General features: G+C 44.3%; 2 protein-coding genes across 2 annotated transcripts in view; both read left to right on the forward strand.

The window, feature by feature from the left end:
* Positions 1 to 2,307: 2,307 nt before the first annotated feature.
* On the forward strand, positions 2,308 to 8,388 carry LOC308158520 (splicing factor U2AF 35 kDa subunit-like; the record flags this gene model as incomplete). Its single annotated transcript, XM_080532160.1, has 8 exons — positions 2,308 to 2,377; positions 2,740 to 2,827; positions 5,407 to 5,473; positions 6,403 to 6,452; positions 6,945 to 7,043; positions 7,182 to 7,315; positions 7,969 to 8,061; positions 8,202 to 8,388. Exons 1-8 carry the CDS (start codon positions 2,334 to 2,336, stop codon positions 8,386 to 8,388), a joined length of 762 nt encoding a protein of 253 aa, XP_080388286.1. The 5' UTR covers positions 2,308 to 2,333.
* An 874-nt stretch (positions 8,389 to 9,262) lies between these two features.
* cbsa (cystathionine beta-synthase a) overlaps positions 9,263 to 15,463 on the forward strand; it is a 12,944-nt gene continuing 6,743 nt past the window's right edge. The window contains exons 1-4 of the mRNA XM_080530980.1: positions 9,263 to 9,333; positions 13,752 to 14,078; positions 14,167 to 14,273; positions 15,452 to 15,463. The exon at positions 15,452 to 15,463 is cut by the window's right edge and continues 123 nt beyond it. Coding sequence (XP_080387106.1) covers positions 13,759 to 14,078; positions 14,167 to 14,273; positions 15,452 to 15,463 — 439 coding nt within the window. The 5' untranslated portion in view covers positions 9,263 to 9,333; positions 13,752 to 13,758. The remainder of the gene's footprint in view (positions 9,334 to 13,751; positions 14,079 to 14,166; positions 14,274 to 15,451) is intronic.

Genomic DNA, 15,463 nt, shown 5'->3' on the forward strand with positions numbered 1-15,463 from the left:
ATGAGCAGGGGCTGGACCTCAGACTTTTTCCTCCTGAAGTCCACGATGATTTCCTGGGTTTTTGACTTGTTCAGCAGCAGGTTGTTAACCTTGCACAGCTTGCACAGTTGCTCTACCTCATCCCTGTACGCCGCCTCGTCCCCCCCCCGAGATGCAGCCCACCACGGTGGTGTCGTCTGCAAACTTTACGATGGAGTTGCTGGGGTGGACGGGGGTGAAGTCGTAGGTGTAGAGGTTGTAGAGGATGGGGCTTAGCACGCAGCCCTGGGGGGACCCAGTGCTGAGTCTGAGGGCTGTGGAGGTGTGGGAGCCCACCTGCACCCTCTGGGGGCGGTCGGTCAGGAAGTCCTTGATCCATGCACATATAGAGTGTGATAGTCCCAGGTCTAGTAGTTTGGTCACTAGCCTGTCTGGAAGGATGGTGTTGAAGGCAGAGCTGAAGTCCACAAAGAGCAGTCTCGCGTAGCTGTTTCCCCTCTCCAGGTGGGATAGAGTGGCGTGGAGAGTCGTCGCGATGGCGTCCTCTGTGGACCTGTGGGCTCTGTAGGCGAACTGGTATGGATCCAGGTTGGGCGGGAGGCGTGTGAGTATGTGGGCCCGGACTAGTTTCTCGAAGCACTTCATGATGATTGGTGTGAGTGCCACCGGGTGGTAGTCGTTTAGGCAGCTCACCGTGCTTTTCTTCGGGACTGGGATGATAGTTGAGGTTTTCAGGCAGGGTGGGATGGTGGCCTGGGACAGGGACTGGTTGAAGATGTTGGTGAAAACCCCGGCCAGCTGGTCGGCGCAGTCCCTCAGCACCCGTCCCAGGACGCCATCCGGCCCCGAGGCTTTCCTGGGGTCCACCGCCTTCAGCACGCGTCTCACTTCATGCTCTGTGAGGGTGAGGCTGCTGAGAGCTGGAGAGAGTGGTGTTTGTGTTGTGGTTACCTCCGTTCGCCCCTCGTCGAACCGGGCGTAGAAGGAGTTCAGCTTTTCCGCCAGCAGGGGGTCGTCCTCTGCGGCTGTGAGCCTGTTGGCTCTGAAGTTTGTCATGTGCTGAACCCCCTGCCACATCCGCCTGGAGTCGTTGCTCAGGAAGCATTCCTCAATCTTCTCTCTGTGGTCTGCCTTGGCCTCTCGGATGCCGCGCTTTAGGTTAGCCCTGGTGGTGCTGTACAGCAGTGTGCCCTTCCCTGCGAAGAAGGCGTTGTCCCTCTCATTGATCAGTTTTTGGACCTTCCCAGTCATCCATGGCTTCGTGTTGGGGTAGACCCGGACCCGTTTGTCCACGGTGACTGAGTTGGTGCAGTTCACTATGTGGTTCAGAACCGACGACGTGAACTGTTCCAGGTCCTCATGCTCATATTCCTGCCATGAGGTGTCATTTAGGCAGATCTGCAGTGGAGCGGACCCAATCTGCCCAAAGTCAGACACAATCATACGTCTAATTTTCACTCATCTTCTAACACACAGTCCCCTGTTAGCTGCTGCTCTTTACTACAGAAATATCCTACAAACTATCAATTATTATTAGACCATAATCTGTACAATTAGCTGCTGATTTCAAGTGTATTTCCTGCGTGTGATTCCTCCTTAGGCCACTAGAGGGTCCGTTCTCACTGCATGTGGTGTTCCATGCATTCAGTCACCCAATGTCAAAGTGTGAGACTCGGGTCGGTGAGCAGTCTGGCAGTAGATACAGGCGGGGGAGAAAGAAAGACAGAAAGAAAGAAAGAAAGAAAGAAAGAAGGAGAGAGAGAAAAAAAATCGCCCAAATTACAAAGAACTACAATGATTTTGACATCTGATTCGCCTGTGACAATGGGTGCGTTCGTAAATACGCTCTGGAAATAATCTGCTCAGCTCTCATGGAATGCCTCTTGTCCAATCAAATGACTTGGTCCCTAAAAGTCCCTCCTGTTTGGTTGCAGAGGCAAGTATACAGTACTATCTTATGGAGTTAATCTTGAGCCTAATTCAATCAAAGCTGTTGTTTTGCAAACAACAGGTTTAGCAAACAAATATTTTAATTTAGCAAAAGAAAGTTGAGCTTTGTAAACAAATGTTTTGGAGTTGAGAACAAAAAAAATTATTTAAAAATTTGCAAATCTATGTTTTTGCTTCCTGCTTTTTCTCACAAAATATTTCTTTGGTTTTGATTTAATTAGGCTCAAGATTAACTCCATACTATCTCTGGTTGAACAATACAATCTCGCGGTAGTATCGGTGCAACAGCGCCACCGCGTGAGCAATGCGAATTGATGACGAAGAACACACCTCTTCTCGTAGAAGCTACACACACACGTGACACGAGCCTATGACGTGGAGCACAATTTGTTGACGAACCGAAAATGGCGGAGTACCTGGCATCCATTTTCGGTACAGAGAAAGACAAGTAAGTTTTAACTTTGTATTTCGTGTGATTTTCATTCAGAAATAATGTGAACGGAACATCTATGTGGAAACGTTCACGTCCCGAATCAGCTCGTTGTATTTTGGGCCAGATACGAACACACCATCGATGGCTTTTCATAGAGACTTGTGTTGTGCTAGGCAGCTCGCGCTAGGCTAGCTGTAGCTTGGTTCCCGCTGCCGCTTGAATCGGGAAGTGTTTAAAATGTGGCATGTGGCGCGGGGGCCATCGCCATGCATTCATTGATTTCTAATTCTTCCAACCAGCTCCAGCTCTTACGATCGGTGTATATGTTTTATTGAGAGCCCGTTGATTACACTCTCTAACATATTTTTTCTTAACAGGGTCAATTGTTCATTCTACTTTAAAATCGGCGCGTGCAGACATGGAGACCGCTGCTCAAGGTTGCACAATAAACCCACTTTCAGCCAGGTACGTGTACTGTACTCACAATTGATACATCACATTGCAATTTATTTAGGGATTATTTAGTGTCCAAACTGGTGTAATGGTGTGGGGAAATGTTTTCTTGGCCCACTTCTTTGGGCCCGTTCATATCAATCAATCACGGCTTGTATGCCCCTGCCTGTTTGAGTGTTGTTGGTGACCATTTGCATCCCTTGGCCTTTATGGCCACAATTGACCTATCTTCTAAATGACTACTTCCAACATGATTAATGCACCATAATCACAAAGCAAAAGTCGTCTCAAGCTAGTTTCATGAACATGACAATGAGTTTAATGTTCTTCAGTGGCCTTCCCCGAATCCATTAGAACACCTTTGGGAGCTTGAAAGTGCAGGCCTACCTGAACAATCTCAAAGGGATGTTTCCAACATATTTGTGCAATCAATGCCACAAAGTTTTGAAAGCAAAGGGAGGCCCTACCCAGTATTACTATAGTGTTCCTAATAAAGTGCTCTGTGAGTAAGTATAGTCTGTTTTGAATGAATACATGATTTAACAGTTACTCTACTCCCTGTGCTTAATTAGATCATTTTAAACGTTTGCTTGGTTATACCACACTAGGCTAAACTCCATGTCCCATGCAAACTTCAGTATGGCACAGTTTTATGTGAAAGAATATAGCTCTATGTAGAATTAGAAACAATGCATGTTAGCAAAAATGTTTGCTCTACGCTAACCATGTATGATTTGCATTTCAGATTACAAGTTTGGCTGATACGATTTGATAACCATGTGCTCTGTTCCATTTCAGAGAAGCTGCATTTTTATGTAATGACTATAGGGTTGGGTTGTTTACCATTGCAATGGTTGGGGTTACTAATAATATTATCTGATGAGAAGTAGTGCTGTTTCTCCTTGGGTCTTGATGGAATAGAATGCAGTTGATGTCAGTTTGAAGTCTTCTCCAACTAGGACATACAGCCACATTCACAATATGCATCAAACTCCTCCCTTATTTATTACTGTGTTAACTTGCCTGGCTCTTGCTCTTCAAAAAAATTGCTGACATCTTAATTTCCCTCTTTGCTACATGAACTGCTCTCTCAATCCCAGGGTGTTTAGGGAGGGTAGGTGAAGTTGAGCTTGACCTATGGCCAACCATATAAAAGAAAAACAAAGACCCTACATGCTTACACCTTAAGGATCTGATTGTATGCCCACCCACTCCCCATACTGAAAAACATGGGCCTAATTGATCCTGGAGACATTGCACTTTTGTAGCGTCAGATATCATAAGCTGTAGAGACTTTCGATGATCAGTGATCTAAATTCTTACGGGATTTTATTTGATCGTTCATCTTTTTATTCTTCCCTCTGCAGACCATCTTGAGTCAAAACCTCTACCGTAACTCCGGCCGCCACCTCTCGCTGTAAGTCTAAAGATCTGTTAGCCTCAGGGGTTCAGAAATGACTAATTTCCCCCTTAATTTAAAAAGAAATAGGTCCCGTAGCAGCCAAGCTGTGAGGAACTGCCTCAGCACTGTTAGCAGGGCTGCCCAACATTTACACCTCTCTTAACCTTGCCATAACTGCTCCACCCCATCCAAATTGTCCAAGGAATACTACCAACCCCAATCAAAATACCCTTACTTTACCATTCTCTTGCGACCAAGAGCATGTTGTGATGTTCCTGTGACCCCCATCTGTAGAACACTTACTTCTCAGCCCTCAAATATACAGCCGCTCATCCTATTATTGCCCATGATCAGAACACATGCGCCCTTTGACCCAAGGACCCGTGACCTACCTCTATTAAACAGATGAATCACTATTGTCACAGGTAACTGTGACCTAAATGGGTAATACATGTCTGAGGTGTTTGTTTTCAGACTTAAGTGTCATCCTCTTTGTGTGGGGTTGAGCAGTACCTAGTGTTGAGCCCTGTCTAGCAGAGCTGATGTCTAGCTCCTCACCCAGGTAGGTATGTGTGGCTGTGGACTCAGTAGGAACTGTGGCACTGTCCTGCTCCACTATGCTGACTCTTGCTTCTGTTTCCAGACACGGATCTCAGAACTAGCCAACATCCTCCCTACATATTCCAGAGATGACCATGAGGGTATATAAAGAAATACATGGATTCTGTCCACTGACCAAATTTACAAACTAATAGTGTTTCATTGGGATAAAGTGATTGGATTTGATTGAACCAGATGCCTGGTCAGTCCCAATGCCCTCAGTTTCAACGGCACTGTTGGTGCTTCTGTACTGTAGTAGCTTAATATTGGCTAGTTCTGAGAACCTTGTGTTTGCAGCTTCATGTGACGCCCTGGAGGAGACTGTTACCTTCTGTTTCAGCATGTGTTCGCCTCTTGGTTTGGAATCACACAACCAGTGCACTATTTCTATTGGTTTGAGTTCCGTAGTTCAGCCCTTGGAGGGGGTGAATGCTGCAGAATGGGTTGCAGCTCACCAATGACACGAGTGACACTAATGAGTGCCCTTCAGGACCTGTAGTGAGGAACTGGTTATCTAATTGTTCCCCCTTTTCCCCTCCCTCCACCTCTGCTTGATTTGTACTATAAAAATGTACTTTTTGTATTTCAGACCATTGCCCTCTTGAACATTTACCGTAACCCTCAAAACAGTGCCCAGTCTGCCGATGGATTACGCTGTAAGTTCCCCCTCATGCAGGACCCTGCGTCGTAGACTCTTAACGTTGTACTGTGACAGGCATGCACACATTTACCTACACTGCAACATCAACATGTCTGTTAGGAAAGTTCAGAAAGTGCCCCAGACTCTAATTCTAAGCAGAATCCATATTTCTTTAGGTGTCCAGTCACCGGCTAGTTTGTTGGTTTTTTAGATAACCTGAATTGAATTTTTGCCACATAGATGCTATTTTAGTGCTTTTAGTGGCTGAACCCCAAATCTAGAGTAGAATCATGCCCTATTGTACACAGCTTTGGCCTAGGTTCCACAATCCTGGAGGCATTGCTGATGTGAAACATCAAATTATACTCTTTTTCCACAAATTTATATAGGTCTCTTTACTGGGGTCCCCAAAACTGTCCCCAAAAAGTCTTTGAAAATACCACTCAGATTTGTATCTTAATGCATTCTCGCAAGCCCCTATGCAAAAAGCAACATTTACCTAGTGAGTCTCAGTTTTCAGAATACAATGCAAGATGATATGACCGCACCAGGAGAGACCGAGGGCGGATGACAGTATTCATATTCATACTGGAACTGCAACGGAGCTGCAGTAGCGTCACTAGGGTTAGACATCGTGTCATTTACACCTTGCATTGCCATGCGTCCAGATTTGGCCAACTCGCATTTACACCATAAACACCATACACACATTAAAGTGCACCATGTGATCAGATTTCAACTGTCCATTCTCACACTTTGACCTTTGTCCGGATGCATTACACTTGTCCGCGTTGTGGCCACAATGCAAGCTTGCCCACCACCAGAGGTGGTTTCACACGCATCCTATCAGTCTTTTTGTTTACCATTTCATCTGACTTTTCATGTGCACACAACCAGGATGCCGGACTCATCTAGCAGTGTTCTCACATGTTTCCCCTGTTTCAGGTGCCGTCAGCGATGTGGAGATGCAAGAGCACTATGATGAGTTCTTTGAGGTAAGTAACCTTGGGTTGTGCCACTTCTGACCAATCCCCAAAATAGTCTATACCTGTTACCACCATGCTATAGCTCTGCCAAATATGCCCTTTGTTCTCACTGACCTCCTCTCTGGAAGAGATGGCAGCATCACATTTTCACAACAGGGACACAACAGGTTTTTTCAGTGCCAATGTTGACCCAGGTTCACTGATGTAAAAGCTCAGTATTTGTACAATGGAGACTATTAAGAGCTGGATAATGGAAAAGGCTGTCAATGGTGAAGTCATTCATGTGCATTAGGTTACTAATTTCACTCGTCAACCTAAGAAATAATGGAATGATTTGTGCACCTCGTTGCCAAGGGAGAATAAAGTAATTTGTCGCCGCCAAATAGTCATGACTTTGGGCCATTGTATAGTCAAAATGACACTATAGTTCTTGGAGAGCAAAACGAAAAACCGACAATTTCTTTCTGTCCTCAATTTCCTCTCCCTTTTTTCTCCCTACAGGAGGTCTTCGCAGAGATGGAGGAGAAGTACGGCGAAGTGGAGGAGATGAACGTTTGTGATAACTTGGGCGACCACTTGGTTGGGAACGTCTACGTGAAGGCAAGTGTCGAGTCCCCGAATATCAGCTTGTTGAATTCTCAGAGACTGCATTGGTCCTCAGGAAAATAGTATTGTGACTGATGTTAATCTTGTAAGTATGTCAGCCTAAAACCTGGTCTCTCCTCTCTCTGTGTGCAGTTCCGCCGGGAAGAGGATGCAGAAAAAGCGGTCATGGACCTGAACAACCGCTGGTTCAATGGTCAGCCCATCCATGCAGAGCTCTCCCCTGTCACTGACTTCAGGGAAGCCTGCTGTCGCCAGTATGAGATGGGGTCAGTGTAGCTGTCTTGTCTAGCCTCTCCACTCACCCATATTTCCTGTCAGTTTAAAAGAGAAGACATTATTTTAAAAGTGTGTGTAGTCTATGCACCTGTATTGTTTAATATTCCACTACTGTGTTCATCGTGTACATGCACCAGGCCCAGGGCTTGCCACCTTTTGTCGAGTGGGGAGAACAGTCTTGCTTTTCTCCAGTATGCATCTCACTCAGTGATTTTCCATGGGACTGGCTGTAGCTTGGTGTGGCGGTGTTTGAACTGTTTGGCAAAGTCCAGCAGTAGATAAAGATGTATGCCTCTGCTTTCGAAAGCAGGATGGTAACAAGCTAGTCACTTCATACAAGTGGTGGCTTTTATCTCTTACACATGCATCATATTGGCTACAATGCAGTTTTAACAATAAGATAAGTCTCACACTTAGGGTTTCGTTTGTATAAGTTCCTCTCCTGCTGTCATGAGCTTTAGCTGTGACTGCAGAGTTATTACACATTTTTAATCAACAGTGACCATAATTGCGTCCCACAGCTGATTTGAAGCATAGTATTCCCAAACCATTGTTGGCCACCTGCCATATTAGCTGGACAGATTTGGCTGGTCGCAGGTGTACATTTTTTCCCCTGAACCTCATACATTCCTTCTTTCTACAGAGAGTGCACTCGAGGTGGCTTCTGCAACTTCATGCACCTGAAACCCATATCCCGGGAACTCCGTAGGGAGCTGTATGGACGTCGCAGGAAAGGGTAAGGAATTTATAGGGACCACTTGTTTTTTTCTGGTTTTTTGTAAAAAAAAATAAAAAAAAAAGTACGTTTTTGTACTAGTTGTCAGTTGCTGGTGCTACATGTTTAGTCAATTGTTAATTGCCCTTCTCCATTTTCAGAAGGCACCGTTCTCGTTCGCGATCCAGGGAACGTCGCTCTCGCTCCCGAGACCGTGGCCAGAGGGGTGGTGGTGGTGGTGGTGGCGGCGGCGGCGGCGGCGGCGGTGGCGGCGGCGGAGGCCAGGGAGGTGGACGAGACCGCGAGAGACGAAGGTCAAGGGACCGAGAACGTTCTGGAAGATTTTAAACTAAGCCAAGACTGCCCCTCTCCCCTCTCCCAATGAAGACAGACAAATGTGTGTGAAATGTTTCTCATTTTTGTTTCTAATGTTTCTCTTTATTTTTTTTTCTTCTTTTATTCCATTTTTGTAAGACACAAGTACAAGCTTCCGTTGATTTCTCAATAAAACAACTTTGTAGTGAGTCTGTACTAGGTCCTCTTTCATTGCTGCGGCTAGTCAGTGTCAAACTGATTGGAATGAGAAACTTCCAGCAGGGGTTAAAACTATCGCTCATGTCTTAGATTAACCATTTATTGAATATAAAATGCATATACAATTAGGCTTGGTGTATTTGGATGACTGCTCTTTTTAGAGATCCCTCCCTGGGAGTTATAAACGACAACATATTACATGGCAGGGAGCCTATATACAGCCATCAACTTGTGATAGAGCAGAACCAAAGCAGGTGGAGGCAGGCAGGGGTTTGGGGGTGGTGGTGGGAACTAATATCATTCATAGCACAGTCAAGACCAATAGTACCAGCAACAATATTGTAGGCTACAGAGTTGTGTAGACTGACCACTTAAATAGGCCTTCACAATGAATCTGTGATCATGAGTTGCGTGAAAAAGCCCATTAATCAGTTTAATGCACATTCGGTAAGTAAAGGGACATAGTATGAAATGCTGTGATTACATTTATGCATATTTATTGACTATTTCAAGTTACATTTGGTAGACGTACGGCTTTTTTGTTGTCTTGTCTTTACAAACTTTTTTGCGTGGACTTCTGGCTTCCTCTGGTTGGATGGGGCGAACAAAGAAACGCCCTCACTGCAGCCAATCGGAGCGCACACAAAACATGGCTACTGGCGAGGTAAGTCCAGAGATAGCGGACTCTAGGATCTCACTTTGGTCTGACGACAACGCTGCAGTTAGTGGTCCGCGATTCCCTATCATTGCACATCAAAGGTAAGTGGAAGTTGAATGAATGGCACTGTAGTCTTAGAAGTAATTGTGCAACCATCTGATCAAACACTCTTCCACAGTGCAGGGAAATGATGGTGTATTGTGGGACTTTCGAAGTATTTGGTTATTGTTTATTCAGTGTTTGAGAAAATATGAATTCTCTATTTTATGATATCGGAAAAGTATTTGTTTAACAACAATTTATTTAATTGTTCTGATTGTTTAATAACACATGACTTAATGAAGAGTCACAGCTTAACAGGACCTGGACTACTTGTAGCCTACTTCATGGAGGGAAGAGAGTTGTTTTTAAGTGGCACATGGTCCATAATTGCCCCCCTCGTTGCTATTATCACAAGTCATAGGTATCATCAAGTACCTACTAACACAGTAAAAGGAGTGCATTACACCATGCAAAAATATATATTTGAAATGAAGAATGACAAAATATTATTCATCCTTAGGTGGACCTTTTTTCTATCTATCTCTCTAAGAGCAGACCGAAGTCAGTGCACATTGAACATTTCAAACCTGCAAACTGCGACACTTTAAATGAATGTGCAATAACACTATGTGCAATATGACAACCCTAGGGTACATAAGGTTCAGAGAATAGGAAATGTTAGAATAGGTATAGCATAACATAGAGTACAGCACTGTTTTATTTGTACAGTATAGTATAGTGGATAGTGTACATAGCCTTTATTTATGTAAACCAGCTCTTTTCCCTTCTTGTTTTTAGTTTTTTTTTTCCTAGCACCAGGGGAGCCCCCCCTCCCAAATGTCGTTGTTTGGTACCTGTACTATATCAATGACAATAAAGACCATTCATTCACATTGTAAATTCCAGCATTCCTGCAGTTTACCCCTGTTTGCCCTGGGTGAGCGCAGTCATGCCTAACCATCAGACTTTTAAAAATATGGTTCACATACTATGTGAGAAATTTTCACTGCACTTGGGCTGTTTGTTGGCCTTTCCTTCCACGATATATGTTTATCATATAGTCATATCTTAACAATTTCATATAGCCTATGCTTGTCTTGGCTTGACATCGTTTTCACTCTCCTATAGATAAAATAGATTAGAAACAACAATTGTTTCTCAACACTTTTTGGGGGGGTTTCTCAATACTCTTGTAGAAAAATTAGAAAGTTGCACAGTTCAGGATTGAATATTTGTTTGGTGTACACGACCCAAGGCCAGGAGTGACGCACGCCAATCCACTCCTCCAAGCATTTTAACTTCACAACCCCAGTCCTCAATAGTACCCTCCCATTAAGCAATGGGCCAATTGCCACTCAGTGTGTCAGTCTTAGAGAAGATCAGATTGCGAACCTTAACCCACCAAAGGGTCAGGCTATTCCACCCTCATATTTGCCATAGCAGCAGTAGAAACTCTAACATTAGCAGTAGTTACAGTTCTGTTAGTGCCATTAAGAAATGCAGTTTCTCATAAAGCAAAGGTTCCATTGGCCTTTCCCCCCTTTCCCACCCCACTGTTTTTCTAAGGAGACAAAGGAGCTCCACTAGGTTTATTGTGCTGTGTTCATATATTCAAGCCAGCCATGCGAGATTTGCTTCTTCTGCAGAGTTTATAATAGGCTCATTTGAACAGCTGCTTGGCAGTGTACTGTACACTGTATATTAGTTAGGGGTCAGCTGAGCTCTCATGCCAACTCAAGTGTAAGAGGGCCAACAAATGCACATGTTGCTGTAGAGGTATGATGACTGGTGGACAGATGATTCACTTCCTTAGACAAATGTATTTGTTGTAAGTCGCTTTGGATAAAGACGTCGCCTAAGTGCCAAAAATGGAAATGGGAATGTAGAGGAAGTCAAAAAAGAGCGTTTTGAATTGGTCACCTATTAATAGGGGTTCCAGCACATTCCGAGATATTTCACCTTTCCAGCACGTTTCACAAGCCCCTTTTTTCCCATACTGTTGAGACCATGTTGAGACCATGCTTTCCCATGCTGTTGAGTCCCAGGCTAGTTCAGAAAGCCTGGGAACATCCTTTGCAGAAAGTAGCTCCAAAGGTGTGGAAACCTGTTTGATATGAGTCAAGCTTCGCAATTGATTGATTGATTGAAAACTTTATTAGAAGATTTGCAGAAGTAGGTACATGAAAGTACATATTACATACAAGGTCAACTAACAGGATAAAAACCCAAGAAAGCCACTGGCTTATTTCAATTGGGGTCCTTGATTCTCAATTCATCGTTACATGTAAGACAGACAAAAAAGCTAGTACTATCTACAAGATAATACAGACAAATAACTATTACTATCTACAAGATAAACACACATCCATCATGGGAAGAACAATACAACAAAACATAAGGTATGTACAGCGGGTAGGACAGGTGGGGACATACACCACAGGTGGGGGCGGGGGACAAAACACAAAGTATGTACAGTGGGTAGTTCGGGTCTTTTAATCTGATTTTTGATTTAGAGGGTCCAGTTACGGATTGCAGCCTCCTGTAAATGTTTTTTGAGAGTGGTTTTGAAGGTGGGCAGTGTTTTGCACTCCTTTAAGATTATAGGAAGGGCGTTCCACATTTTTACTGCATAGTTTGCAAACGAGTTTAACCCCTTGTTTGTGGTGCAACGCGGTTGAACGTGGTTCGTGGAGCTTCCTCTGGTGTTGTAGGTGTGGACGTTGTTCACTTTTTGGAAGTATGTTGACAGGTACTTGGGTGTCTTTGTGGTGTAGCGTATCTTGAAGACCAGGCCCAGTGCAAGCTGCTGCACTCTGTCAACTACTCGTAGCCAATCAAGGCTCAAAAAATGAGCAGCGGTTAGATGTGTCCTAGGGTTGAGGCCTAGCAGAAGCCTAACCAGTTTATTTTGGGCTGTCTGGAGTCTTGTTTTATGGGCCTTTGTGGTTCTATAGTACCATGATGTTACGGCATAGTCGAAGTGACATTGAATGAGAGCTCCTGATAGGGTCCTCAGTGTGTTTTTACTGACAAGTGAGGATATCCTGTACAAGAATCTAGTTCTATGGTTAACTTTTTTGATTACTTTTGCTGCCATTTTATCTCCGGAAAGATTTGCCTCTAAGATGGAGCCCAGGTATGTAATATCCTCTTTTCTTGTGATATTAATGTTACCCACTTTTATTTTAAAATTTTCAGCCTTTCTGAGTTTAGATGGGGATCCGTATAGGATGGTTTCAGTTTTACCTAGGTGTATTGATAGTTTATTGTCAGCTAGCCAGATGCAGATTCTACTCAGTTCAGTGCTTAGCGCTTTTTCCACCTGCAATATGTCCCTGTCAGAGACCAGCAGAGCCGAGTCATCCGCGAACAGGAACAAATTGCAATCACATGCTGATGACATGTCATTCACATATATTAGGAACAGTAAAGGTCCCAAAATGCTTCCTTGTGGAACGCCGCAGGTCACTGGGAGGGGGGGGGACAGTGTTCCGTTCACACTAACCACCTGTTCCCTCCCCTCTAAGTAGGATTGCATCCAGCTCACCGATGTTCTATCGAACCCAATTGCTTTCAGTTTATCTAACAATATGTGGTGATCTACTGTGTCGAAGGCCTTCTGGAGGTCCAGCATGACCATGCCGCAGTACTTGCCCGAGTCCACCTCATGGTTGATGTGGTCGTTCAAATAGAGAAGGCATGTGTCAGTGGAATGGGATGTTCTGAATCCTGATTGAAATTCATACATCAGCTTTTTTTCGGTAAGGTACCTATCGACCTGTTCATAAACTATTTTTTCCATAAGTTTCGAGATGGAATTAAGAATAGAAACAGGTCGGTAGTTGCCTGGGTCTAATTTGCTTCCTTTTTTATACAGTGGGGTTACCCTTGCTATTTTAAAGTCAAGGGGGACGTGTCCCTGTTTGATGGAGAGGTTTATTATGTGGGTGATGATTGGGGTAATGGAGGCAGCTGAGTCTTTTAGAAATCTGGCTGGAATATTGTCATGACACGTCAAACCAATCAGATACCTTGCTTAGAGAGAGAGAGCGCTCCAAAGAAATCAGAGAAATTCACTTTTTACATCAGGTTTTCTTAAATTTTCTTCAATATTGCAAGGTAGCGTAGGCAAGAATTCGCTGCCAAAAACATTCCTGCCGGGGCGTAGCGGGTTAAGCGCTGACCATGTAACCGCAGGGCCCCCGGTTTGATTCTGGCCGGGGACATATCCTGCATGTCATCCCTCCTCTCTCTCTCACCCATCCTTCCTGTCTAAAATCTCTACTGTATCTGTCAATAAAATGAAAAATATGAGTGGGACTGCCCCACTCAGAAAAAATAATAATAAAAAAAACATTCCTGCCCGGTCGGATAAGACGACCAACATAACAACAAGCAACGAGTCTACAGTCAAATAAAACTCTTTGACGAGGCTATCAATTTGTGCTGAGGACTCTTAACATGTTGTCCCGTCCAGGTGAGCCATGCCTGCCGTTCCCTCCACCAAAGAAAGCCCTGTTCTGAGCCCTGTCCTGGGCCCGGTGTGCCCCCACGCTGCCAGACTGCGTCCCCACACTAATGGCGACTCCAATGGCGTCAAGATCCGGGACAGCCCGTTCCCGCTGAACGGGGAAAAGAAGCCGACCTCGGTGTCAGAGGTGGAGGACTTAGATGGAGAGGGAGATGGAGAGGAAGAGGAAGTGATGGAGAGGGAGAGGAAGTGGATCCGTCCTGACTTGCCCAGCAGATGCACCTGGAGGCTGGGGGTCTCGCACGATGGCTCCCCCCATACCCACCCTCAGAAGTAAGACTTCAGACTGAATCTATTACACACATTTTCCCTTTTAGTCTAAGGTAACAACAAACCCCCCCACCCCCCCCCTTCTTGACAGGACGAAGGCTCCAAAAATCCTCCCGAACATCCTCCAGGGGATCGGTGAGACCCCCCTGGTACGCATTAACAAGATCACCACGACTTTCGGCCTCAAGTGCGAAATCTGTGAGTTCCCCCGAGATTATCAGTGAAATACGCAACCGTAGAATATACAACATAGTTATAACAAGTGTTTAATGTGTGATGTTGTAGAAAGGTAGGACCTGTAACATAGAATGTAACGCTGGTCAGATGTCACATCCCTATTTTTGGCGCAGGGTCGGGGGAAATTCTAGGAAGCGTCTGTCTGTTCTCAGGATGTTTATGAGATGGATGTAGAGACATCAACTTACTACATGGGTTAAGAAATGTTTCCCACACATTTTGTGGTGTGTAGCAGTCTATGCCAGCATGATGAAACCTAGCCGCGAGGGTTTTCATGGTCTGCCAAGACGTGTAATCCACAGAAATATTGTTGAAAGAGTCGAGAGGCGGCCAGAAGGCCAGGATTCCCTTCATTGTGTTTCCCTGTATGCTGAGTCATGTACTGTATTATTCAGGTGCGTTATTATCCAAGCCCAGATTTATATAGTCTTCAAACTTCTTAGAATTCATTTGAATTGGATTTTTGCTTGGCATCTCGTCCAGATTTGTGTGTGTGTGTGTGTGTGTGTGTGTGTATATGTGTGTATGTTTGTGTGTGTGTATGTTTGTGTGTGTGTGTGTGTGTGTGTATGTGTGTGTGTGTGTGTGTATGTGTGGGAGTGAGAGAATTCTTATTTTGTTGTTGCAGTTTAGTTCTATGGTAGGCAAGCTCTTCATAGCACAACAAATGAGTTGCATTTCATGTACGAAAGGCACTATATAAATAAAGCTTTACTTACTTACTTACTTACACAACTCTTACCCCACTTCAAAACTGACGTCTCAGTTTATCCCCCCATTTCACCAGCTTTTAGCTTATACTTCTTTGGATGAGGATGAATTCCACACTAATGGGATGTCAGTCCAGGATAATACAATTCTAAAAGTATAACGAGAGCCGGATATTTTGTTTAATTTCAAAACAGCATCACTTTTTTTTGGTAAAAGCAAGTACCGTACTACAAATTCTGTAGTCCCATTACTGTGTCATTTATCCTCATCAAAAGAAGTATAACCTAAAGCCTGTGAAATAGTGGGACAATGGTGGCAGTGGAACAGAATATTCAGAGGTAACAGAATAAAGAGGGGTAACAGAATAAATGTAAATATTATGCGTGGATGGTAATAACGTTGGTTTACTCTTGTCTGTGTCTGTGCAGTGGCTAAGTGTG

The sequence above is a fragment of the Nansenia antarctica genome, assembly GCF_963989245.1.
Source record: "Nansenia antarctica genome assembly, chromosome: 5".
NCBI lineage: Eukaryota > Metazoa > Chordata > Actinopteri > Argentiniformes > Microstomatidae > Nansenia > Nansenia antarctica.